Genomic DNA, 23,288 nt, shown 5'->3' on the forward strand with positions numbered 1-23,288 from the left:
CGTTTCCACTCCCAGCCCTGGTGGAAACACACCTGGGGGGTGGGTGGGGGTCACCGCGGCCGTGCCGCTTCACAGCCCGCTGGGCACAGCCGGGGCAGCTCGGCTTGGTGGGGCATGGGCAATGTGCCACCATGGGAGCTCTGTGCGGCCCTGCATTGCTGTGTGTCCCCAGGGTGGCTGTGTGTCCCCACAGTGTCTGTGTGTCCCCTGGGTGCCTCTACATCTCTGGGATCTCTGTGCGCCCCTGGGATGCCTATGTGTGAATGTTCCCTGAGCCCAGCCCATGCCTGCCCCCTGCCCACACACCCAAATCTCCACATCCCCAAATCCCCCAGACCAGGACCATGGCCCCAGGATCCACAGGGCAGAGCTGGAGCTCCACACCCGCCCTCCATGCCATCCGAGGGTGACACTCCGGGGGCTGCAGACACAGTCAGCCCCGCGGAGTCCCGGCCCCGCCCCCGTGGGCGTTTTGGGGCCAAATCCCCACAAATCAGGCGCGGTCTGGTGGAACGTTCGTGCGCGGAACGTTCGGGTCGCGGCGCCGCGTTCCCGCCGGAGCTGTTCGCGGCCGGACCGGTCCCCCGGCGGCAGGTGAGGCCCCGCGGGGCTGCGGGAGGCGGCGGGGCCGGGGCGGCTCAGGGACGGTCCTGGGATGTCCCAAAGCCGGGACGAGCCGCGGCGCGCTGCCTTCGGCCCGCTGTGCTCGGACCCGGCCCTCGTTCCCCGCGGTAGCTGCTGGGTGCAGGGCCTGCGGCGGGGCGGCCCCGGTTCCTCGGAAGCTCCGCGCGGTTTGTGCCCGTTCCTACTCCGGGATGTGTCGTGAGTTGGCTGCAGGGGGGAATCTGCTCCGGAGTGAGAGAAGAATAAAGCCCTGTGAGGGTATGAGGCCCTGGCACAGGTGCCCAGAGCAGCCGTGGCTGCCCCTGGATCCCTGGCAGTGCCCAAGGCCAGGCTGGACAGGGCTGGGAGCAGCCTGGGACAGTGGAAGGTGGGACTGGATGGGCTTTAAAGTCCTTTCCAATCCAAACCTTTCCCTGTTTTTTGTTTTGTGAGAAGGGAAGAACAGTCAGCATCTCAGGTATTATTTGATGCCTTTTCCAAGTCCTTAGTTACTTTATGATTTTCTAATAAAGTACTTTTTATGATTTTCTAAGAACGCAGTATTTTTATCTCTGTTGTAGAAACAGCCAGGAATCCCTTTGTGTTCCCATGCTTGTAAATGAGGAAAGGGTGGAGTCCTGCAGGTCAGGCTCACCCTGGCAGCTACCCAGTCACAGCTGGAGCCATGATTATTCCTGTAATAACTCACTTTGGAACAGCTCAGAGTAACTCCAAGGATCATTTTCCTCCAGGGAATGCATTTTATGCCCTTTATGATCAGAAAATGCAGAGGGGGCTGGCACAAAGTGCCCAGGGCTGTGCAGTGGGTCAGCTCCCAGTTTGCACTGGTTTTGTTGTGCTGGGAGCTGGGGAGAGCCCCCCAGCTGCTTTGAGATCGTCAGCCTTAGGAGGAGGAGGAGGGTTTGGATTTTGCCTTCCAGGAGATTTGAACCTTCCCTTCCAAGGCAGCAGAGCCACATCTCTGCCCTGCCCTCAGCCTCCTGTGGGATCCAGGGACAAATCTTGTTTCCAGATGTGCTGTGCTGGAGTTTGTGGCACCAGTGATCCCTGAGCAGCAGGAGGGGATGGCAAACAGCCCCTGGATTTACCCCACGTGTCTGCAGCCCAGCTCTGGAACACCCAGCATTCCCAGGCCTGGTTGGAGGTGCTGCTGTGAATTGCTCCATTAAACACAGACTGCTGGGAACGGGGTAATTTGATTTTTGGAAGGAGCTGGAGGAGCTGAAGGAGTGAGAGCACTGAGAGCATTGGCCACGCTGGTCCTGGGCAAAACCAGCTTCCAGCTGCTGCCCCTCATCATGCTCAGGGCATTAACACCTTGCCATGGCCACAGGTTCACTTTAGGGTGAGAGTTAGGTGGGGTTTTTGCATTTCAGGCTCTCCAGAGCAATGCAGAGATGTCACACGAGCTCTGCCTTGAGCTGCTTTGTTTTTTTCCATGCCGGTGGCAAATGTCGGGAGTTCCCACGCTCACCCTGCTCTGGGGCTGCAGCCTCTCTGCTCCCCCAGATGTTTCCACCCTAAATCACCAGCTTGTTTTGCAGAAGCAGAAATTGAGGTTGATTTGCAAAAGAAGATGTGAGCAGGGCCAGTGTCTGGGTGGGGAAATGCTCCGAAGGTGCAGGGGAGCGACCGCAGCGCTCACGGAAAATAAACTTGTGCAGCCTGAGCTAGGGGAGCTCAGCTCTGATCAGCTCTGCCCTGGGGAGCTGCTGGGCTGGATCCCCTCTGTTCCAGCTCCTCCCCACACTGGGGAGCTGGGCTGGGAGGCTCTTGGAGCTGAGCTGCTCCACTAATAGGCATTTATCAAAAAGAAAAGGGAAAATCAGGTTGTTATTGCCGGCGTCAGGGAAGTGTCACGGACGCTCTCGGAGAGTGAGAGCTTGTCAGCCTTTGGCTGCTTCCTCTTGTCATGGAACCTCTCTGGGGATGTTTTGGTGCTGATTGGATTCTGTGCAGCAAATCCCTCTCTCTCCTGCCACGGCCCTGTCCTCTCCTCTCCCCTCTCTGCTCTCTGTTGCTGTATGGAGAGGGTGTGTACCACAGGCTGTACCAAGGGGTTTAGGATTCTTCACAGAATCGTGGAATGGCTCGGCTTGGAAAGGACCTTAAAACCCCTCTCATTTCACCCCTGCCTGCCAGCAGCCTGGGACACTAAAAGGTGTCAGGGGCTGGAACTGGGTGGGCTTTGAGGTCCCTTCCAACCCAAACCATTCTGGGATTCTGTGAAAGCTGGTTCATCATTTAAATGAGCTGGGTTTTAGGGGTTGGGGGCTGTGCAGGGAAGGATCTCTGCTCCTGTTCCATCGTGGCAGGACCCAGGGATGCTCAGGCTGCCCAGGATGTGGCACTCTGAGGCAGGGACATAAATAATACAGTGGATATTATTCAAATGAGGGCTGCCACTTTGCCTGGGTGGGAATAACCCCCTGGGTAATCCCTGCCCTGCTGATGTGCCATCATTGCTTCCTGCAGAGTCGCTCCAGCCCGGCCGTGCTGGCAGGATGCTGCTCCCCCTGCTCTTCCCCCAGCGCTGCCGGCCCCTCTGCCGCCTCCTGCGGGACCTGTCCCGCTGCACACGGGATGGGAGCAGGGCTGGCTGTCCCCACTGTCCCCACAGGGCTCTGCACACAGCCTGGGCCACCTGCAGCAGTGACATCACCCCTGTGTTCACCAGGGCCCCGGCTTTTGGGGACAAAGTGGCCATCGTTGACCAGAACGGGGAGCACACGTACAGGGACCTGCTGAGCCGGAGCCTCCGCTTGTCGCAGGAGATCTGCAGGGTCCTGCAGTGCCCCAGCAGGGACCTGAAGGAGGAGAGGATCTCCTTCCTGTGCCCCAACGATGCCTCCTACGTGGTGGCCCAGTGGGCTGCGTGGATGAGCGGGGCCATAGCGGTGCCCCTGTACAGGAAGCACCCGGTGCCTGAGTTGGAGTACGTGATCCAGGACTCCCAGAGCGCCCTGCTCATCGCAGCTGAGGAGTTCCTGGGGAAAATAACCCCCAGTGCCCAGAAACTGGGAGTCCCTGTGCTGCCACTTCCCAGCTCTGGAGGTGGTGGATCCACAAGCCCTGCAGCCACGGAGGAGGGGCCCTTGCCAAGCTGTTCCTCATGGAAGGACAGAGGAGCCATGATCATCTACACCAGCGGGACCACGGGGAGGCCCAAGGGTGTCCTCAGCACCCACGAGAACGTGCAGGCTGTGGTGAGTGCTGCTGCCCCCTTGCCAGGCTCCTGCCAAGGTACAAAGTCTTGGAATCTGGAGGGGATTTGGGGTTGCAAACACCTTTCCATTGCCAAATTCCTGCTGAGAGCTGCGGGGCTGCAGCTCTGGAATCCTCTACGCTTGGAAGGTGAGCACACAGCAGCATGTGAGGCTCTCAGCCTTGGCCTGTTTGTGCTGCAGCTGCATCCCAAGGCAGGTGGATTCTCCTCCCTGCTTTCCTGAAAAGCAGAATGGATGAAACCTGTTGTAAAAAAACCTGATTTCTTTGCAGTTTGCTTTTCTGCCCTCTGACTAGGGGAGAATCTTTGCTCCTAATTGGAAAATATCTTAGCCCAGCCCAGTGCTGTGTGAAGCCTGTGCATTATTCAGCTCTGTATCCCTAAGGCAAAAAAATCCATTAGCTCTAGGAGCCAAAAGGAATTAAAAGTTTGAATAAGCCTGCTGACTGCCTCACCACTTGGTTATCAGTGCCTGCAACTGCCAGACTGCTGCCATTAGGGAAGGAGGGCAGGGAATGCAGGGGTGCCCTGAGAGCTGCTCGGGGTGCTCAGATCCTGCAGGGTCCCGACAGGAATGAAAGCCTTGACGGATGGAGCCAGGGCTTGGCTATATTGGGCAAAGAATCTGTTCCCTCACAAGCATGCTGATTATTTGGGGGGTGGCCTGAGCAGTCCCCATCCTTTGTGCTGCTCTGCAGGAAGTCTGAAAGCTGTGGAAGAGGGTTCCTTTGAGAGACACGACCAAATTCCACTGCTCAGATGCTTTTCTTATTTTTAGGTGGCTGGAAATAAGCTTTGCAGTTGCCAGCACTGGGCTCTGAAGGGCATTGTTGACCCAGAAACCTGATAATTATCCCTTCAGATAATTATCCCTTCAGAGCAGAGTGTTTTGGAAGCTTGATGCTCTCATAATTTTTTACTAACATGAAACCTACTTTCTGTTTATCAGCAATTTCCTGCTCCTACTGATTATCCCTTACAGGTGCTAAAAGCCTGATGTCATCAGTGTCCTAACTATGGCAACAGAATTCTGGGAAAATTAGCTTTTTGATTACTATTTCTGCTAAATCTGCATGTGCAGCAGTAGATTAATATTTTTGTATGTCCTACTTAAAATCATTGTTGATACTTCTCAGTAACAAGGAAAGGCTTTGCTGATTTAAAGACCTATTTTGACAACATGCTGAAGGTGTTCCTCTTGTGTTCTGCTGTTGTGGTGGGAATTTTTCTCCTGCTGATCCTGAAGGAAAGATTTTGTGCCCAGGCTTGGCATTCCTGCCAGGGAATTTGGGGGTTGAGTAACTTGTGAATACCTCGGGAATACCTTGGGAAAATCTTTCCTCCTGCCCTAAGGCCGCGCTGTTTGTTTTCCCCTGCAGACCACGGGGCTGGTTGAGAAGTGGGAGTGGAAGAAGGAGGATGTGATCCTGCACGTGCTGCCTCTGCACCACGTCCACGGGGTGATCAACAAGCTGCAGTGCCCGCTGTGGGTGGGAGCCACGTGCGTCATGTTCCCGGAATTCAGCGCGCACACGGTGAGCCCAGGGGAGCCCAGCAGCAGCAGCAGCAGCACCCGGGCAGTGCACTCACAGCACCTCTGGGAATGAGTTCCTAAGGAGTTCCAGCCCTTTAGCTACTGCCTGTGGGTGGTTCACAGCGAAGGGAATTGCTTGGGTGCTCAGCCTGGGGTATATGTGCCCTTCCAGAGGGTGCAGCTGGTGTGAGTGTGATGTTGGAATGGGAATGCTGCTCTGCCCCTCCCAGCCCTGAGGTCTGGCTGGGGGTGGGTGGACCCTTCTGTGCCCACTGAGAGTGTTTCCATCCAGAATTGGAGTTGTGAATTTTATTTTACTGCCAGGAATGGTGGAAATACTGGTTTTTCTCTTGTGTGTTAGTGGTATGCTGCTTGCTGAATTCTTTAGTGACTTGCATTTTCCAGAATCCCCAAAACACTGAGGCTGGAAAAGACCTCCAAGGCCACCAAGTCCACCCTGTGACCAATCCCCACTTTTGTCACCCAGCTGAGAGCACTGAGTGCCATGTCCAGTCATTCCTTGGACATCCCCAGGGGTAGGGCTTCCACCACCTCTTTGGGCAGCCCCTTCCAAATGTTCCCCTTCCAGTCCTACATCCTTAGTGTTTTGTATTGCTTTACAGAACACAGCCTTTTGAGTTTCTTGCAGCCCAGGTAAGGGAAATCCTGGTTTTTGTCACTTAAGTGGAGAGGTGGCTCTTCTCTGTGGAGAAACAAGAGTTAACAGAGCTGTCAGGTTGGACTCAGTGATGTGAGAGTGAGTTTCCAGATCCAGACCTTCTTGCAGCTTTTAGGAAAAGTGTCAGGAGGGAAACCTTACTGGAATGATGTTGTTAAAATGTTGTTTTCTATCTGAGCCAGGAAACACCAGTGCCAGTGTTCTGCTGCTCCTTTGTTCCCTGCAGCAGTGGCACACTGTGGGGAGAGGGGAAGGGACAGGCAGCAGCGAAGGTGGAACAGGTTCTACATTTCCCAGCCCTACTGTCCATCTACATGTCCCAGTGTCCTGGGTGGTGTCTGCAGTGTCACTGTTAAGGGACAGTTGGGTTTTCGGGTGCTGCTGCTGCTCAGAGCAGAAAGGAAACAGAGGTGTTGTTGTCACTGCAGAGCTCCCTGGGAAAGCCAAAGGAGCCCGTGCTGGGTACCTGCCCGGGCTGCTCTCCCTGTCTGTGCTTATCCACGTGCTGGGAAGGCTTGTCCCATGGGAAGGACAAAGTGCACAGGTGTGGGATACACCTGGGAGCCTCTGGCTGTGCTGCTGCCAGGTGAGGGCGGGCCCAGCTACGACCGGAGGCACCGCAGGGCCGGGTGATTCTTCACGGCTCATTTCTGCTTCTCAGAGCAGCAGCCACAGAAAATGCACACTTCCCTTTTCTGTCAGGGGGCTCTGACACCTGAGCACTGATCCTTTTTGGGGGGACAGCCCCTGAATCTCAGTGGGGCAGCTCTGCGCTCTCAGAGTAAATTGGCAGGATGCTGTGGTAGAGGGCAGGACGGTCCCTGGCTGCCATCGCCCGTTCTTTCACCCCAGTGATTGCTGCCAAACTGTCCTCCCCGCCGTTAGGGTGACCCCAGAGGCTGGGGGTGCAGCAGGGCTGTGCCGGAGGTGCCGCTGAGAGGCGGGGCGGGCGCGGAGAGGCTGGAGCGGAGCCTCTGGAGGGCGCGGTGCTCCACATCCTGTGCCACCGGTGATTGATGCTCCCTCGCACCCCTGCGTGCTCCTCCGCTCCCTGCCGACGTCTGCGGATCAATGAGCCGACGTTGAGGGATGGGATCGGGGTGGGGGAGCGGGACCCCCCTCCTGCCTGCTCTGATCCAAGCTCTCCCCAGATGTGGCACCAGGGACACGCGGGGACAACGCCGGGGGCGGCCGCTTGACCCTGGAGCTGAACTTGGGCGCGGAGGGCGGCAGGCTCCGGGCGGGGCTCCCGGGGGCTCTGCAGGACGGCATTTGCTTCTCTGGTTTCTTTTATTCCCGTTATTTTTCCGAGGGCCTCCCGTGGGAGCCGCAAGTGGTTTGATCGACACTCCAAAGCGAGCACGGGAGGGTAAATAAGGCTTTCTCCTGGAGTTTATTGCAAGCTGCCTTTCAGTTCCACTCTATTTTCACCAGCTGTTTACAAAGTGCCCTTTGCTACTGCAATCAGCTTGCAGCAAAGCAGCAGTGGAGGATTTTGCCAAAGGAGCCCGAGTTTTGCCGTGTGCTTTTTTTCCTTGGCTGCACCTTGAGAAAGCAGCCAATTATAGTGTGATATAAAGAAACTCGACTGGCAGCTAAAACACTTGACAGGCTGATCAAAACAAGGCGAGGAACTTACTCTCAACCTGCTGCAGACATATTTAGCCTTGAGTGATACTGGCAAAGGTTCAAGAGAAACCGCAGCAGCACGCCCGATGTGTGTTTGGTTTCTAATCACTAACACTTCATTATACAAAATAAATACTTTATTATTACAGTGTTTATTAAATTACATAATTTGCGGCGTGCCTTATAGTCGTGGATACAGATGGCAGTCTGGTTTTGGTGGTGGGAATAATGCTCTTTTTTTTTTTTTTTTTTCCCTGAGAAGACATTCCCAGCCCCAGACCACAGCTTGCTTGTTGTTCCCCGCCGTGCAGGGGTAGGAGGTGGCAGCTTTCAGACCTTTATGTCTGTTTTTGGGAGTTGTCCAAGGAAAGGTTAAAAATCAGGACTTTGGAGTAGCACAGTGTCCTGACCAACATCCTTTCCCTCACTGAAACAGCATCTGATGTCTGTGGCTACTGCTGAGGCCATGACAACTCATTAAAGTGTGCTGAGGTGCCTCAAGCGTGAAAGTTGCTGCATAAAATCAGATTCTTTTTATTAAATGAGGACATCCATTACGCTGCACTAGCTACTGTACATGCTATAATTCACTTTATAACACCATCTGTTAAGATTGTCTTGCTTAAGCTTTTCGTAGCATTTTTTTATTGCAAGTTATTAAAAAATATGGCTGCATCTATTAATCATTTATTAATAAAGGGTTTATAAATGGACCCTCAGTTTCCAGAATTAGTCGACTCGTACGTGATGTACCGAGTCCCCTGCTGCTCGTGCTCCTTGGGGTGCAGTGTCTTCACAGGGAGCCCCTGGGAGCACATCCAGTGCTCCTGTCTGTGCTTCTGGGGTTGGGAATGGCAGGGATGGCTGTGGGGGGACACTTCAGCACAGGTGGGTGTGGAGCAGGCAGGAGAACAGCAGTGAGCCCGAGGGCTGTGCTGCCAGCAGCTGTGTGGGGCATGGCTGGCTGTGGTGTTACTGGCTTGTTGTTTCATTGGTTTTCAAGGGTGAGAAGTGTGAGGGCAGAAACCTCCTCTGGAGCCAGAGCAAGCTGCAGCCTCAGCATCCCTGTGTGATCCTCCCTCCATAACCTGCTCCCAGGCTGAGTTTGCTCTTCCAGCTGCACTGTTCCTGTTTGCATTTCTCAGCTGCTGCTGACCTGTCCCAGATGCTGGAGTAGGAATTTCTTGTCCAGGAGTTGAGATTTTAAAGGTGCTGTGTTGTACAAATTTTGTGCACTTTGGTGACAGAGGTGAAGAGGTGAAAGTCTCTGTTAAGGAAGGAGTGCAGGGTGAGCCTTCTTCTCCTGGCCAAGTGCTTTTGGAAGGCTCTGAGCATCACCAAGCACCCTCTGGAGTATCCATTCCCTGTGACTGCCTCCCTCCATCTCCCTCCCTGCATCAGTTGAGGCACAGCCTGTGGTGGGACTGTTGCTCTGTGGAAATGTCAGTGAGTCTAGAGAGACAGACTTGGGGAAGCCAAGTGTCCCCTGTGCTTGCTGTGACAGTCACACCCTGGTGTCCCCATTCCAGACCAGGCACTCCTTGGACAGGAGCATTTTGGAGTAAATGGTGAGGTCCTGTTTTACAGGATCCTCTGCTGAGGTTTTTGGACAGAGAGGATCCATTTTGGGCTTGAACAACAGGAAGAGCTTCTCTCTGCCTTGGACACCCCTGGTCTTGCCTTGAGGAGAAGGTATTCTAATGGCACAAGGTTCCCTGTCAGCTCTCTGCATTGATAAACACAAGAACACATCCTGGGAGGTCTTCCAGCCTCTTGTGCAGAGTGGGAAATAAGAGTACTGAAGAACCTGAAGGAAGAAACTTGGAGTGCTGAGTGATGGGAGAAGCTGATGGAAATCTCCACTCCGGGTGACCCAGCTGTGGCGTGTGCTGCCCGCTCAGCTCTGCTGGGCTGCTTGGAGCTGTGATGTGCTGCCTGTGCAGTGACAGCCCTGGCTGTGCCCTGCAACCCCTTCCATGATGAATATGCCAAGATGCAGATTTCCTGCCCTGCAGTTCCAGGAGCTGCTGTTTCAGTGCCAGCCTTGCTGTGTGTCTGACTCAAGGTGCTCCAAGGATCAAGCCCTCTAAAAACCATGCCCTGTTTTACAATGTCACACTCAAAGCCATCAAAATAATCTTGTTTGGATCCTTCTTTCTAGGGAAATAGGAATGCTGGGTGCCCAGAGGTGGTGTGTGATTCAGGACAAGCTTTCCCTGGTGTCCTGTCCCCCGTGGCACCTTGTCCCCATGGTAGGAGGGAGCTGCAGGCCTGGCACAGGATGAGTGGGAGGTGTTGCTCCAGGGTGCTGCTGCATCATGTGCTCACAGCCCTGAATTCCTGAAGGCCAGGGCTGTGTCTGGGAGCAAACTTTGTCCTTGTCACTGGTGTGGTGTGTGTGAGCCAGGCTGGGCTGGGTGCTGGGGCTGTCTACCTTGGCTGGGCTGCACAGGGACATCCAGGGCTCGGCAGTCGCTGTTGCCTCCGGGAAGGAGAAGCGTGCACTGCACCGAGCCTCTCCCCTGGATCTGTCACTTCTGCAAATATCACTCTGGGCAGCTCTTTTGGTTTATTTTTAAAAGAAAAGCAAATCCAAGTAGAGGAGCCTGAGCTCCAGTACCCAGGCACGCTGGGGATCGCGGCCCCCATCCAGTTTCAGCTGGAGAGAGGCTGAAAGTCTTTTCATCTGTTAATGGGAGGCTTCAGAGGAGTAATTTTATTTCAGACTCAAAGAGGAGTCGGTGGAGGGAGGAGCAGGTCACTAGTGAATGGATTATGTTTGATCACTTCTCACAGACCTGGCTTTAAAAAGTTAGAGGTTTTCTTTCCCATCTCCCCAGATCTGCCGTCTGTCCTCAGCATCTGTTCCCAAGTAATGGCTTTTGATGTGTGTGGGGAAATATAAAAAATGGAACCAGAGCCTGTCATATTTACTTATATTTCCAGGTCCCAGGGAAAGCACTTGCTCCTTTCAGTATGCCTCCAGCATAGGAAGGGTTTAAAAGCTTCAGCCTGGAATGCAGAGGGGCCATCAAACTGTGCTGATGAATAAATGATTAAAACCAGAGTCGCACAGAGCACAAACAGTTTGGGGTTATAACAAACATGAGACGAAGCCACCGAGGGCCTGATTTCTCTTTGAAGAGAAGAATGTTTCTCCCTCTCTGCATATTGGTCGTGAAGTGTTGGAGCCTCAGTCCCTGGGAGAGAGCAGAGCTCCCCTCGGTGCTCTCCTACCTCATGTGCCCATCTGCTTTTCTGGGATAATTTGGTGTTGGATGTGTGTGCGTGGTCCTGCAGTCCCTTGGCTGCTGCTGTTGAGTTACAGGAGCTTCCCACCCTTGTGTTTGGCACAGGACCTCACCAAAGAAGCAGCTGCTTTGGCCACAGCCCTGTTGCTCCCACAGACATTCCAAAAATCACCGGCATCCCTTTTCCTCGATGGTGCTTCCCACATGGCAGCAGTCAGTGCTAAACACAGACCCATCTCCCCGAGCAAGAGGGAAGTAAAGGGCTGAGTTAACCTTGCATTAGAGGCATTGTTATTGTTGAAAAGGTTTGAAAAGATTCAATTACAACTGAAAATGGCACAATAATTTTGTAGAAGAGAGGAGCTGTTGTGTCTGTCAATAGAGGCTGCACCACAGGCTGGCTGTGATCCATTGTGGGCTGATGGAAAAATCCATGCATCCATGCTGATATTTGCTTCCTTTACAGCTTGTAGTTCTTCTGGCTGGTTTTGGGAATCTTCTATCAGCCAAAATCTTAAATGGTTTAGCACATAACTGAGTTTGCCACTGTTTCTTCTCCTTTTGCATGAGAAGAAGCCCAGGTATTGGGTTTGGTGTTTCTGGCTGGTTTGGGGCATTGTACATCTCCCTCTTTAAAGGGAAATGTTGCCTTTTCTCCTCTGTGCTCACATCTCTTCCTTCAGGTGATCTTAGCAGGTCTGGAGGCTGGTTGGGAAGGTTGCTGTATGGACTGACCATCCTCACTCACCAACTGTGTGCTGGGAAAAATACGTGGGAAAAATCTCCCAGCTGTGCCTTGCTGTGCTTGTTTTGTACCCACTGGTGTCATTTTCTCCTTTTTTTTTTCCTTTAATGATGGCAAAATCCCACTGGCCAGCTCATGATATGCTTTTGAGCAGTGGGAGGGGAGGAAAATCAGGAATGTCATGCTGACAGGAAGGCTCTTGGGAACATTAGGTCTCCCACTTCTCTGCTGGCACAGGCAGCCCTGACCTGAAGCATTCTCTGCTGTTATTGCTGGTGGGAAGCTCTATCCACTCTTGCTTTCTTGCAGTGAGAAACTTTTTGTTTCTAACCCTTGGTTATCTTAAAAGGAATCTTGATCCATCTCCTGAGCATATTCCATGGGAAGGCTGCAGCTCCCCTTCTTTGCAGAGCCTGGCAGCCCCGGCACGTGGTGCCATGTTTGATTCCCAAATCCATGGCTTTTTAAAAGCACTTGGAGGTATCAGGTGAGCACAACAAAACGGGGCATTGGGCTGCCAGTGCCCTGTGCACAGGGAATGAACATAGTGACAGTGACAAGGGGATAACCCAGGGGGCAGGGACGGTGCTGCTCCAAGCTGGAGCTGTCAGAGGGTGCCAGGTGCTGCAAGGACAAAGCTGGGGCCTTGCCCGGGGTTGATTGATTAGTGCCAGGTAACAAGGCTTTCCCAGATCCTTCTCTCAAAGCCTGCAGTTGCAGTTGGAAGCCAGGAATAGCTGCTCCAGCTGGCTGGGCAGTGCCAAGCCCTCCGGCCAGCTTGGAGCACTCGGAGCTGCCAGCTTTGTACCACGGCTCAGTCCTGCTGAAACACATGGGAAGGATCCAGATTTGGCTGAGCAGGAGCAGAGCAGGTGGAGAGGTTTGGCTGTCAGCAGATCACCCCAGCAGCTGGTGGCACAAATCCAAAGGCAACTGCTTATCCTCAGGAAGGGGCTGTTGCTGGGTGAGCAGGACTGACATGGAAAAGCTGCTCCTGTGGCTGCAGTACAGGATTTTATCTGAGGCAGGAGTTGAGCTGGCATGTAGGGAGAGGGGACTCTGGGGTGCAAGGGAGACTTGCTCTGTTTGGATGGGTTTGGGGTTTTTCAGATCCAAAGTCTGGCTGCATGTCCAGACTGGAAGTCTGCCTGCGCTCCCACAGCTGCTCAGGACTCGGGAAGGCAAAACAAAATCACACAGCAAGGATTGAACAACCCCTGAGCATCTGTTTCCCTTCAATCCCCTCAGCACAGTCCTGTCCCTACTTGCCATCCTTCCCTGCCCACAGCAATGGCTCTGGGGAGCACCAGGCTGAGGAGGGCAGATCATCCAACCCTGGCTTTGGAGAGATCCTTCTCCACCCTGCTGCCTAGAATGGGAAAGGTACTGGGGGAAAAGGGGCTGGGAAATGATGCCGTGGGTTTTAGCTTTTCTATTTTTCAGGTTCTCTGCTGCCTGGTGTGTAACTCTGAAATTTCCAATGAGGTGTTAGTAGGGTCTCCTCACAGGGTGGTTGGACAAAACAATCCCTGCCCAGCTGGAAAATCAAGGACAACCTTTCCCATAATGCACAAACAGCTGTGAAGGGAAGGGAGCAAGGCAGGGGCTTGAGACTTCATGACCTGGAGCTGTAATTGGGCAATTGAACCCAATGTGTAGATGAACTAAACTTATAAAAGTGTAAAAACTTGTGAGTGGGATCCATCTTGGATTTAGCCTGGGTGTAGCCCTGGCCAGGCTCTTGTGCTGCCCAAGGTGTGTCCTGTAAAGGCCTTTCAGTAAATACCTCTATTGTCCATTTAGCTCTGTCTGGTCTCTGTTCCAGACCGGCCTCTCAAGGCATCAGTTCAAACACAGGGGAGGTGAGACCCTGTAAATGCAATTTTACCTAATCTGGCTGGTAGGGGGGTTTCTGCAGGGACTGAAATGTTCCCTCTCTGGATGTATCACCCATCAGTGCAGGAAGTCACATCCCAGTTCCGCTTTCCTTTCCTGTCCCACCTGCCGGCGTGTGCAGTGCCTTTACACCTTGTGCATTCATCTCTCCCCACCGAGGGCCAGCCCTGGGCTGGGGGCAGCGTGAGCTCCCTGCTGTAGGGTGGGACAGTGCTTCTGTGGACGTGTCCTGCTCTGTTAACCACAACCCCCCGGTGCTGGAAGGGTTTTTTAGGAGCTGATTGTTCTGGAGCAGCGGAGTGTGAGCTGCGGGGGGAGGAGAAAGGGATGAAAGGGAGCAGAGCGAGCAGAACGGAGGGAAGGGGCAGAGTGACAGCATGAAGGAGAATCCCTGGCTCACCTTCAATCAAGGCCTGGCTCGTGTGCAGCTGAGCGTGCCGGGCAGCGCTCGGTGTCAGGAGCTGTTAGGGAACGCGTTTGTCACCGGGGGCAGGGACAGAGCACGGGGACAGAGGGCTCTGATTTATTGATGGCTTTGCTTCCCTCCTGCATTGGGAAGAGCTTACCTGGCAGGGACAGTGCTGAGGTGTGGAGCAGTGGGCTCAGGTGTGATTGTGTGCCTCTGAGCCATGGCTCACTGAGGTGAATGGGGGTGAACCCCCCTATGAATGGGGGGTTGCTGGAATTTGCCCCCATTCATGGTTCCCACAGGTCAGCAGGAGTTGCAGCTGAAGAACATTATTCCCACAGGGAACATTCCTCTCAGGAAGAGTGTGGTTGGGGTGGTGGCCGTCCTGAAAAGCTGCTGCTGTCTCCTGCTGCCCCTGCTTTACCTGTGCATTCTGATGGCTCCTCTGAGCTTGCCAGGACACGGCTCTCTCACAGCACCTCACCATTTTCATGAAGTCTCACTCCCAGTGCCTGATCTCCCTCTTCCCAGCTTTGCCTCAGAGGCTGAAGTCCATGGGCTCCAAGCTGTGTGTTGTGTATCAGGTGTGAGCTGTGTCTTTCCAAAGAAGAGCTCCCATACTTTGGAAAACTGGTGGCTGTGTGCAGCCTTTGAAGAACTGTGCATGATAGGGGAATGAGCTGATTCTGCCACAGGCTTCCATCTCTGTGAGCAAATTCTTGGCTGCAACATGACAGGACTGACAAATGCCATTTCCATCATCTCAAGAGTGATGGTGGGTGGGGGATCCACTGGTGGGATGAGAGATGAACGTTGTGCCTTGGGAAATAAGGGCATGATGAAAGTTGGGATCTTGTTTTGGGCAGGGATTGGGGCACACAACAGCTTCCAGCTGTACTCCCAAGAAATCTTGGATAGCAAAGGTGTATTTTCATCCCTGTGTGTTCCCTTCCTTCCTAGGTGTGGAAGAAGCTCCTGAGCTCCCAAGCTCCCCGTGTCAATGTGTTCATGGCAGTGCCCACCATCTATGCCAAGCTGATGGAATATTATGATGAGCATTTCACCCAGCCCCAGGTGCAGGATTTTGTGCGTGCCTATTGCCAGGAGAACATCAGGTGGGTGAGCTGCTGGCTCGCTGGGTGCTCCGGGTTTTCCTTTCAGCATCACCTCTTTCAGTGCTGGCTGTTGTGCTTTGGTGGCTCTGTGACAGGAACAAGGGTGACATTATTTAATTATGAGTCATTCTTGCACGGGAGAGCCAGAAGGGGCTCGTTGTGTGTCACCCTGTGTAACACATGGCTGAGGGCTTTGTCCTGCAGCCCAGGCTTGTGCTCCAAGATCTCTTGTAAGAGGCTGTCCTGGTTTACTTAAGCCCCATATCAGGCTGAGAATGTAAGGAACATCTTTGGTGCTGGTTAAAAGGATTTTGGGGCTGCAGGTTTTACGCAGAGCTGTTTGTGCCCCTGTGTCAGACTGCAAATTCCCTGGAGCAAAGGTGCTCTCAGATACTGTCTTACCTGGCCTTTCCCTGTGCAGGTTAATGGTGTCAGGCTCAGCAGCCCTGCCTGTGCCTGTCCTGGAGAAGTGGAAGAGCATCACGGGGCACACCTTGCTGGAGAGGTATGGGATGACTGAGATTGGGATGGCGCTTTCTAACCCTTTGCATGGAGTCCGTGTCCCAGGTAGGAGTCCCGGGGTGCCCCTGTGTGGAGGCCTTTGCTGGGAGTGCTCTGGGGTGTTCTGTGCACATGGGTGAGGAGAGGCCATGCTAGGAGCAAGGCTGCTGGGAATTGGCACTGGGGATTCAGGACGTGGATGTGTGGGGAGGGGCTGCTGGGTTGCCCAGGGATCAAAGCTGTGTGTGCAGAGCTGGCACTGGTGTCCACTGCCCTGACCAGGCTGGCACACTCCAGACTGATGCTCTGTTGCTTCCAAAATCTTAGTGAACTGAGGGAGTGTTTCTTCAGCTCCTGCTGCCTGGAGTTGTATTTCTGGGTGGTGTCACACAGGATTCTCCACACAGCAGTGCTTGTCCAACCCATCAGTGCTGAACACTCAAAATAGGACGTCTGCTCACTCTTATTTTAGTGCCTGTTTCTTGCCTCTTCAGGAATTCAAAATTGTCACACCTCGCTGTACACTCTGGGCCTGTTCTCTCCTTGTCTTTCCCCCCCTTCTCTGAGCTACACTTTGTGATTCCTCTCCATAGCTGTACTTTCTGGAACCTAGAAATAAATTGATCTGAGACATTGCAAATGTGAAATGCCCCCACTCTCCCTGTGGTTGGAGTGTGGCCATCTGTGTGCCCACCCTGTGCCACCTGCCTCCCCACAGGCTGTCTGTGCAGGCATGGCACCATATGCAGCCTCCTGGGGAACTGGTGTTACCCCAGAGGGGGTCCTGGGTGTCACAGCTTCCCACAGCACCCCAATCCCATGGGATGCAGGAGCTGGGTCCTGCAGGGGTGGCACAGGGAGAGGAGAAGCCAAAACTCCCCCTCATTGACTCCTCAGGCTGAGAACAGCTTGAAACACAAACTCTGTTTTACTTTTGCAGGGTAACTGTCATTCCCTCACCCCACCTCAGCCAGATTTATCTCCCTCCAGCAGGCAGGAGAGGAGGCAGGCAGGAAAAACAAGACTCCCATCTGCAGGAGCTCGAGCTGTGTGTGAGCCCCACACCCCAGGGTGAGAGGGCAGGGATCATTGCACTGTCCCTGGGTTATATTTGCTTTTTACTGATTTTCATGAGGCAAAAGGAGTGGAGACTCCAGAAATTTCCCAGAGGACTAAAAGAGAAAAGGAATAAGACTGCAAGTAGCATGGCAGTGCACAAGCTGGCACCAAGAAGGGCAGCTCCTGCCCCAGAGCTGGTGGCTGTGCTCCTGAGGGCTCCTGAGGCATCATCCCTGTGGATCCTGGGGTCTGCAGGGGACGTGGGCACAAACCCTCTTGTGCAGCCAGAGCAGAGGGGCTGGGGACTGTCACTCCAGCCCCATCCAGGGGCTGGTGCAGCCCCCAGAGGGGAGAGAAGTGTCTCACAAAGGTGGGGATCAGCAAGAAGCCGTTCAGAAATGAGGCTATAATTGAATAGGCTTGATTAATTTATTTCAGGAAGTGTCAGCTGGGAAGCAGATGGGTGAAGCTGAGGCATAATTTACTGGAGCTGTGAAAGAGCTTTTGATCTAGTGCCCTGTTAGAGGCTGGGTAGGAGGTCACCAGGTACCACAGAGATCCCAGAGGCAGCTGATGGTGGGCTGGGAACAGGGGACATCTGCCAGAGGATCTCTCCTGGACTGGGAGCAGCACATGCTCTGACCTGTTGGAGTGAGCCCAGAGGAGGCACCAGGAGGGTCAGAGGGATGGAGCAGCTCTGCTGAGAGAATTGGCATTGTTCAGCCTAGAGAAGAGAGGGCTTTGGGGTGACTTAATTGTGGCCTTCCAGTTCCTGAAAGGACCTACAAGGAAGATGGAGAGGGACTTTGGACAAGGGCCTGGAGTGACAAGACAAGGGGGAATGGCTTCACAATTAACTTTAGGTTTAGATTAGATATTAGTAAGAAATTCTTGGATGTGAGGGTGCTGAGGCCCTTCTCTGGGTGCCCAGAGCAGCTGTGGCTGCCCCTGGATCCCTGGCAGTGCCCAAGGCCAGGCTGGACAGGGCTTGGAGCAGCCTGGGATAGTAGAAGGTGTCCCTGCCCATGGCGGGGGGTGTAATGAAATGAGCTTTAAGGTCCTTCCAAACCATTCTGTGATTCATGAGCCTCTGAGGAGAGATCCCGGGGCTCCCCTTGCCCTCTTGCAGGCACTTGGTGTGGCAGGAGAAAGGTGGAGTCCTTGGACCCTGCCCATCCTGCCGTGTCCCCAGCAGTGTCCTCAGCAGTGTGTCCCCACTCTCCACCCACAGCACAGGTCTGAAGGGGCAGGCATGGGGTGTGGGAGCTTTAATTTCCAGAAGCAGCAAAGATGAAAGATTTGAAAGATAAATGTTTGCTTGTATATGGTTAAAACCCTGCTTAAAATGCCTCTGTTTTCACCAGCTCTCATTCTAATCCCCCCTGGTGCTGTTACTGTGAAGGGAGATGAATAATTCATGGCCGGAGAATGCCTCACTGGGCCTAATCACCACTTTAATTGGAGGTTTAGATCAGAGGCAGCTAATAGCTGCTACAGCGGGGACTCCGTGTATTGTTGACAGTGAGATCCTTGAGTGCCTTATCGTTGGCCTGCTCCAATCCTCCCGGGACACAGCAGCTCCAGCTACCCAGATACCGAAGGACACAGAGCACGGGGCCAATTAAATTTATCTGGGAAGAGCTGACAACTTTTTTAAACAGAGGCGAGGGGGTGAAAGCAGAGTGGTGTCACCCCCTCCTGCCTGCAGCGCGGTGACACCGCGGGCGAGGCGCCGGCATCGCTGAGCATCCGGGAGTCTGCACAGTGGAGGGCTGCAGAGGGGAAGGAGCAGAGATTTCTCCCCAGTTTCCCCTCAGGATTATGGCTGGGGGGAAGAAGGAAGCCAGTGCAGAGTGTTGGCCCCTTCTGATCACCCCAACTGTGGCTTGATGAAGGCAGGGCCCCCAGGGCTGCTCCTTGGGGAATGAGCCCAAATTTCTGCTGACCTGTTGGAGTTGGCACAGGGTGTGTTTGACAGGGTGGATGGGCCTGGGAAGCTCTAGTCATTGTTTTTGCACAAATTCTATTAATCCTGGCCGGTTTGTGGAGCTTTAATCAATGGTAGGGGCTTTTTCAGCCTTTACAGATGTTGATTTCAAAGTTTGTCACTTTTCCTAAACACCAGAAAAGCTTCTCCAGACAGAAACATAAGGAAGCAGCTCTCCACCAGGGACTTGTTTTACATGCTGGTTTTATTTTAGCCAAGCAGGAGAGGAACTGGTGGGGCTGTGTTAGTAACTGTGATCTGAAACACTGTGTGGGGAACATGTCACCTCCTCTGTGCCAGCCCTGTGCTGATCTTTGGTGTCTCATTCCCAAGGGCTGGGACCAGCAGTGGGCACTAATCCTGCAGTCCTGCTGCCCATGAATCACTGCCCATTTCCATGTTGAGGTCAGCAGCTTGCATCCAGGGAAGGAGCATCTTCCAGGAAGGCATCTGGCTTATCTTGATTTGAAAAATTCCAAGTCTGTGAGAGCCCCTGGCAGTTCCTTGCACTGGTTTCTGCTCCCTCCATGAGCTTTCCAGGACTGGTGCCTGCCCACAGACGTGCCATGTTTTGTGGGCAGATTGGAGTCTGTTCACACACAGTTTTTCACCCTGGAGAAACTGTTCCCACAGAAGTCTAGAAGGTGGCTCCAGCAACCTTCCATGCAACACTGAGGGTGTTTTCTGTGACTTGTTACTTGCTATGAGGCCTCTTGGAGCCTCCCATAGCAGGTGCAAGATTGTTTATAACACATATGGTGTGATTTTTAGGGTTGTCCTGTGCAGAGCCAGGAGCTGGACTTGATGATCCTTGTGGGATCCAACTTCTGTGATTCTCTGATTCCATAAATACCTCGACACCATACCTCAGGGCACTTCTGGCTCGTGGCTGCCTCCTTGCCCTGCTGCAGCCCTGTGTCTCTGATTCCTGGCAGTGTCTGGCCTGGAGGTGGGAGCAGCCCAGGGGTGCTGGTGCTGAGGGGAGGACGTGGCTGTGCTGTCTGAGCAGAGCAGACAGGGATCACGGGGCTGCCACGTCGCTTTGTGTTTATTTCCAGCCAGATTTGCTAATTGTTCGGGTAGTTTTGCTGCAATAAAATCTCACTCCCTCATAGCCCATCTGCTCCTGGCTGATCCTGCAGGGATGCCATAAATCTGGGCTACGACGACATATCCATTTCCATGGCAACTGACCAATGTAGCAGACAAAATCGTGATGTCATGGATAGCAGATCTCCAGGGCTTCAACAGGAGAGTGAGACCAGGACAGGGAAAATGCTACTCCAACCCAAATGCCTGAAATATGAGGAAGACAGGTCCTGCACTCCCTGCTCTAGGCAATTCCCAGTGTCAAGGTGATCCTGGCAGACCTGGAAAGCATCAACTGGAGGCACTTCAGGGGAAAAATTGATCATCCTTTAAAGAGCACAGTTACCAATTTATAGAATCACAGAATGGTTTGGTTTGGAAGGGATCCTTCAGCTCATCTTGTTCCATCCCCCCTGCCCTGGGCAGGGTCACCTTCCACTAACCCAGGGCGCTCCAGCCCCATCCAGCCTGGCCTTGGGCACTGCCAGGGATCCAGGGGCAGCCACAGCTGCTCTGGGCACCTGTGCCAGGGCCTCAGCCTCCTCACAGAGAAGGATTTCTCCCTGATGTCCCATCTAACCCTGCTCTCTGGCAGTGGGAAGCCATTCCCTGTGTCCTGCTACTCCAGGCCCTTGTGAAAAGTCCTTCTCCAACTGAAACTCAGTCCTGTCCAGTCCTGCTGAGCCACAGGTTGCTGTGAGCTGCTGTCCCTCTCCCTGCTCACAGGGGATGAGGGTCACAGGCCCCATTCTGTCACAGGAATGAGAGGCCATCGAGAGGCCAAATGAGACCTGCTGAGAGCTGCTGCCCATCCCACAGGTGACAGGAACAGAGCTGCCCTCTCTGCTGAGCTGCCAGGTGCTCCCCAGCAAGAACAGGCCCTGAACTTTCCCAGGGGGTGGGAAAGCTGCAGGTTGGGGAGCTCTGGGTCCCAGATGCAGCTTGGAGCTCAGTAGTGGTGGTTGTGACACTGTGTCAGCTCCTTGGCTTTGAAATTGAAACCTGTGGAAGAACGGGGTGGTTTTGATCCCTGCTTTTCTCCTGTGATGTTTTCTATCCAGTCTATTGATGTCTCCTAAAACTGAGATAATCCCTGGCAATTCTCAGCTGTTAAGCCTTTGCCTCCCCTGTCAGGTGCAGGCTGTAGAGGAGCAGAGTGATTGCTGTGCTCTCTCTTTTCACAGCTTTGTGTAGCTTTTGTGGTGCCTTTCTTTTTGTTCTTAAAAAAAAAAAAAAAAGAAGCAGCTTCATTCCTGAGCTCTGAAGAGGTGCAGATGTCTTCAAAGAGTGGCCAAGAGAGTGTGTTCAGGGCTGGAGACACATTCAGAGGCATTCCCACACTGCCTGCTCCTGACACACGGTGGGATCACCCTTCCTGAAGGGACACCCTGCGCTAGGAAGTCCTTTAGGCCAGCACAGCCTGCAGATGCCATTGCTAGAGAGCAGCTGCTGTTTGCATCCCTGACTGTGTGTTTTCCCTGCTGTGCCCCTCTCAGGACTCTAGCTGGTCACAGTGACCCTGAGATGTGTTAGAAAGTCTCTTTTCCCAGCCCGACGCTCGAAGAAGGAGTCAGAGCTCTTCAGTTCTTGTTCTCAAGGTTGTTTATTGCTCCTTATCAATAAAATTTTTTCTCCTGTCCAGCTGAAACAGTCAGAGGCACTCTACCTGCCCCCAGGGCAGTGTTATCTTTTTATACTAAAAACTACATGTACAATATTTACAATTACTTCCCAATCCCCATCACCTATGTTAGACACTGAGCTTCTACTCTAAACCAATCCAAAAGTGCCACCAGCACAGCAGAAGATGGAGGCCAAGAAGAAGAAGGGGAAAGGCTGGACACGCCCAGATTCCTCCATCTTGCCCCCTGAACCCCCATTCTAAAACCCCAAAAATCTATTTTTCACCCCGTGGTACACTCACTATCATTCTACTTAAACTGTCGTGGCTTGCAGATCTTCATCTAAGGTTGGTAATTTGCTCCATGGGTCGTAAGTGTCTTGGGGCTCTGTGCCAGGGTCTCTGAGCCCCCTGGCAGGGGTCTGGCAGTCCAGGGCAGCCAGAGGGGTGTGCTGGATTCCGAGATGCCCCATTTGCATGCTGCTGTCCCCCCAGGTTCCGTGGGCACCCCGCTGCCCGGCGTGGCCGTGCGCATCGCCAGCGAGACCCTGAGCGGCGGCACCCGCTCCTACGCCATCCACGCGCAGGGCGATGAGAACAGCACGCAGGTACTGCCTCCTCCTCCTCCACTGCTTCACTTTGAAAAGGTCTCCTCTCGGGGAAAGGTCTCTCCTTCCCAGCCTCTGAAAGGCTGAGGTTTGTGCTGCCCCTGCTCCCAGAGTTTGTTGTACTTTGTTGGTGGGTCCCTGTAGCCGTGGTGCTTTATGGACTGGACAAGTGCTGTCCGTGCAGTCATGGAATGAACAGGATTGGAAGGGACCTCAAAGCCCATCCAGTGCCACCCCTGCCATGGCAGGGACACCTCTCACTAGCCCAGGGTGCTCCCAGCCCCAGTGTCCAACCTGGCCTTGGGCACTGCCAGGGATCCAGGGGCAGCCACAGCTGCTCTGGGCACCTGTGCCAGGGTCTCACCACCCTCACAGGCAAGAATTCCTTCCCAATATCCAATCTAAACCTATTCTATTCTACTCTGAAGACCAGGTCTAGTGGAAGGTCCCTGCCCATGGAACAAGATGAGCTTTAAGGTCCCTCCCAACCCAAACCATTCCATGTTTCTGTGCTTAGAAGGGCAGGACTGGTGGCCTTGGGGGTTGCACTCATTTTGAAACAGCACTGGGGGAAACCCATCAGGTTTCCATGGAAGTCAAGCTCCGTGCTGAGCTCCACATGACACCTGCACACAGTTCTGGTGTGCCAGAGGTCAGGCATCTGGGATGGGAACCATAATCTGCCCCAGTGCTGGGTGCTGCGTGTTCCCTGCTGCTGCAGCAGCCCCAGCCCAAGGTCCAGGCTGTCTCTTGCCACAGAAGTGGCTGAGCAGGGTCTGCATTCCTGCCCCCTCCCCTCCACACCCTCACTGTGGGTGTTGTGCTGCTCTGGCACATCCATCCCTGCTGATGTCTGGGCTTGGCTGAGCAGATAAATGCTGTGTGTGACAGGAGTGACCCCAGCAGTGACACTGCGTGGGTGGGACACAGGCAGGCGTGAGATTCAACCTGAAACAGGTTCCTTTGCTCATTCCCCTGGGAAATGGCTTCTCATCCAGCCACCTACAGGCTGAGGGTTTGAAAGGGCTGTGGCAGAGACACTGCTGGTGTAAGCACTGCTGAGAGGCTCAAGAAAATCTTTTTTTGTCTGAATTATGTGGTGGCAGGTGGAGGAGCCAGCAGGACCACAGGCAGCCCTGTGGGTGGGCTGTGCTCAGGTTGTGTTTTGTGTTCTGATGCTGTAAGAGCTGGATCCACCCCAGACTTGTAAAGCAGCCCAAGGGACAGCTGAGAGGGACCACAGATTGTGGCTTTTATTAAAAAAACCCCTCTTTGCTGCTCTTTACTCTGCGTCACTGCTGCGGCGTGGCCGAGC

The 23,288-nt window shown here is 53.7% G+C and overlaps 1 protein-coding gene across 5 annotated transcripts in view; it reads left to right on the forward strand.

Moving 5' to 3' along the window:
• Positions 1-576: 576 nt before the first annotated feature.
• The window catches only part of ACSF3 (acyl-CoA synthetase family member 3), a 54,355-nt gene continuing 31,643 nt past the window's right edge, over positions 577-23,288 (forward strand). The window contains exons 1-6 of one of the 5 annotated variants that reach the window (XR_010784307.1): positions 711-882; positions 3,100-3,830; positions 5,230-5,385; positions 14,954-15,108; positions 15,530-15,675; positions 21,861-21,973. Coding sequence is in view for 4 of the 5 variants with exons in the window: in XM_066557411.1 (XP_066413508.1) it covers positions 816-882; positions 3,100-3,830; positions 5,230-5,385; positions 14,954-15,108; positions 15,530-15,675; positions 21,861-21,973 (1,368 nt within the window). In the remaining variant the exon portion in view is untranslated. Of the gene's footprint in view, positions 595-710; positions 883-3,099; positions 3,831-5,229; positions 5,386-14,953; positions 15,109-15,529; positions 15,676-21,860; positions 21,974-23,288 lie in introns of those variants that run through there. The other 4 variants (XM_066557411.1, XM_066557413.1, XM_066557412.1 and 1 more) reach the window with 4 other exon arrangements.

This window comes from Molothrus aeneus, chromosome 11, assembly GCF_037042795.1.
Source record: "Molothrus aeneus isolate 106 chromosome 11, BPBGC_Maene_1.0, whole genome shotgun sequence".
Lineage (NCBI taxonomy): Eukaryota > Metazoa > Chordata > Aves > Passeriformes > Icteridae > Molothrus > Molothrus aeneus.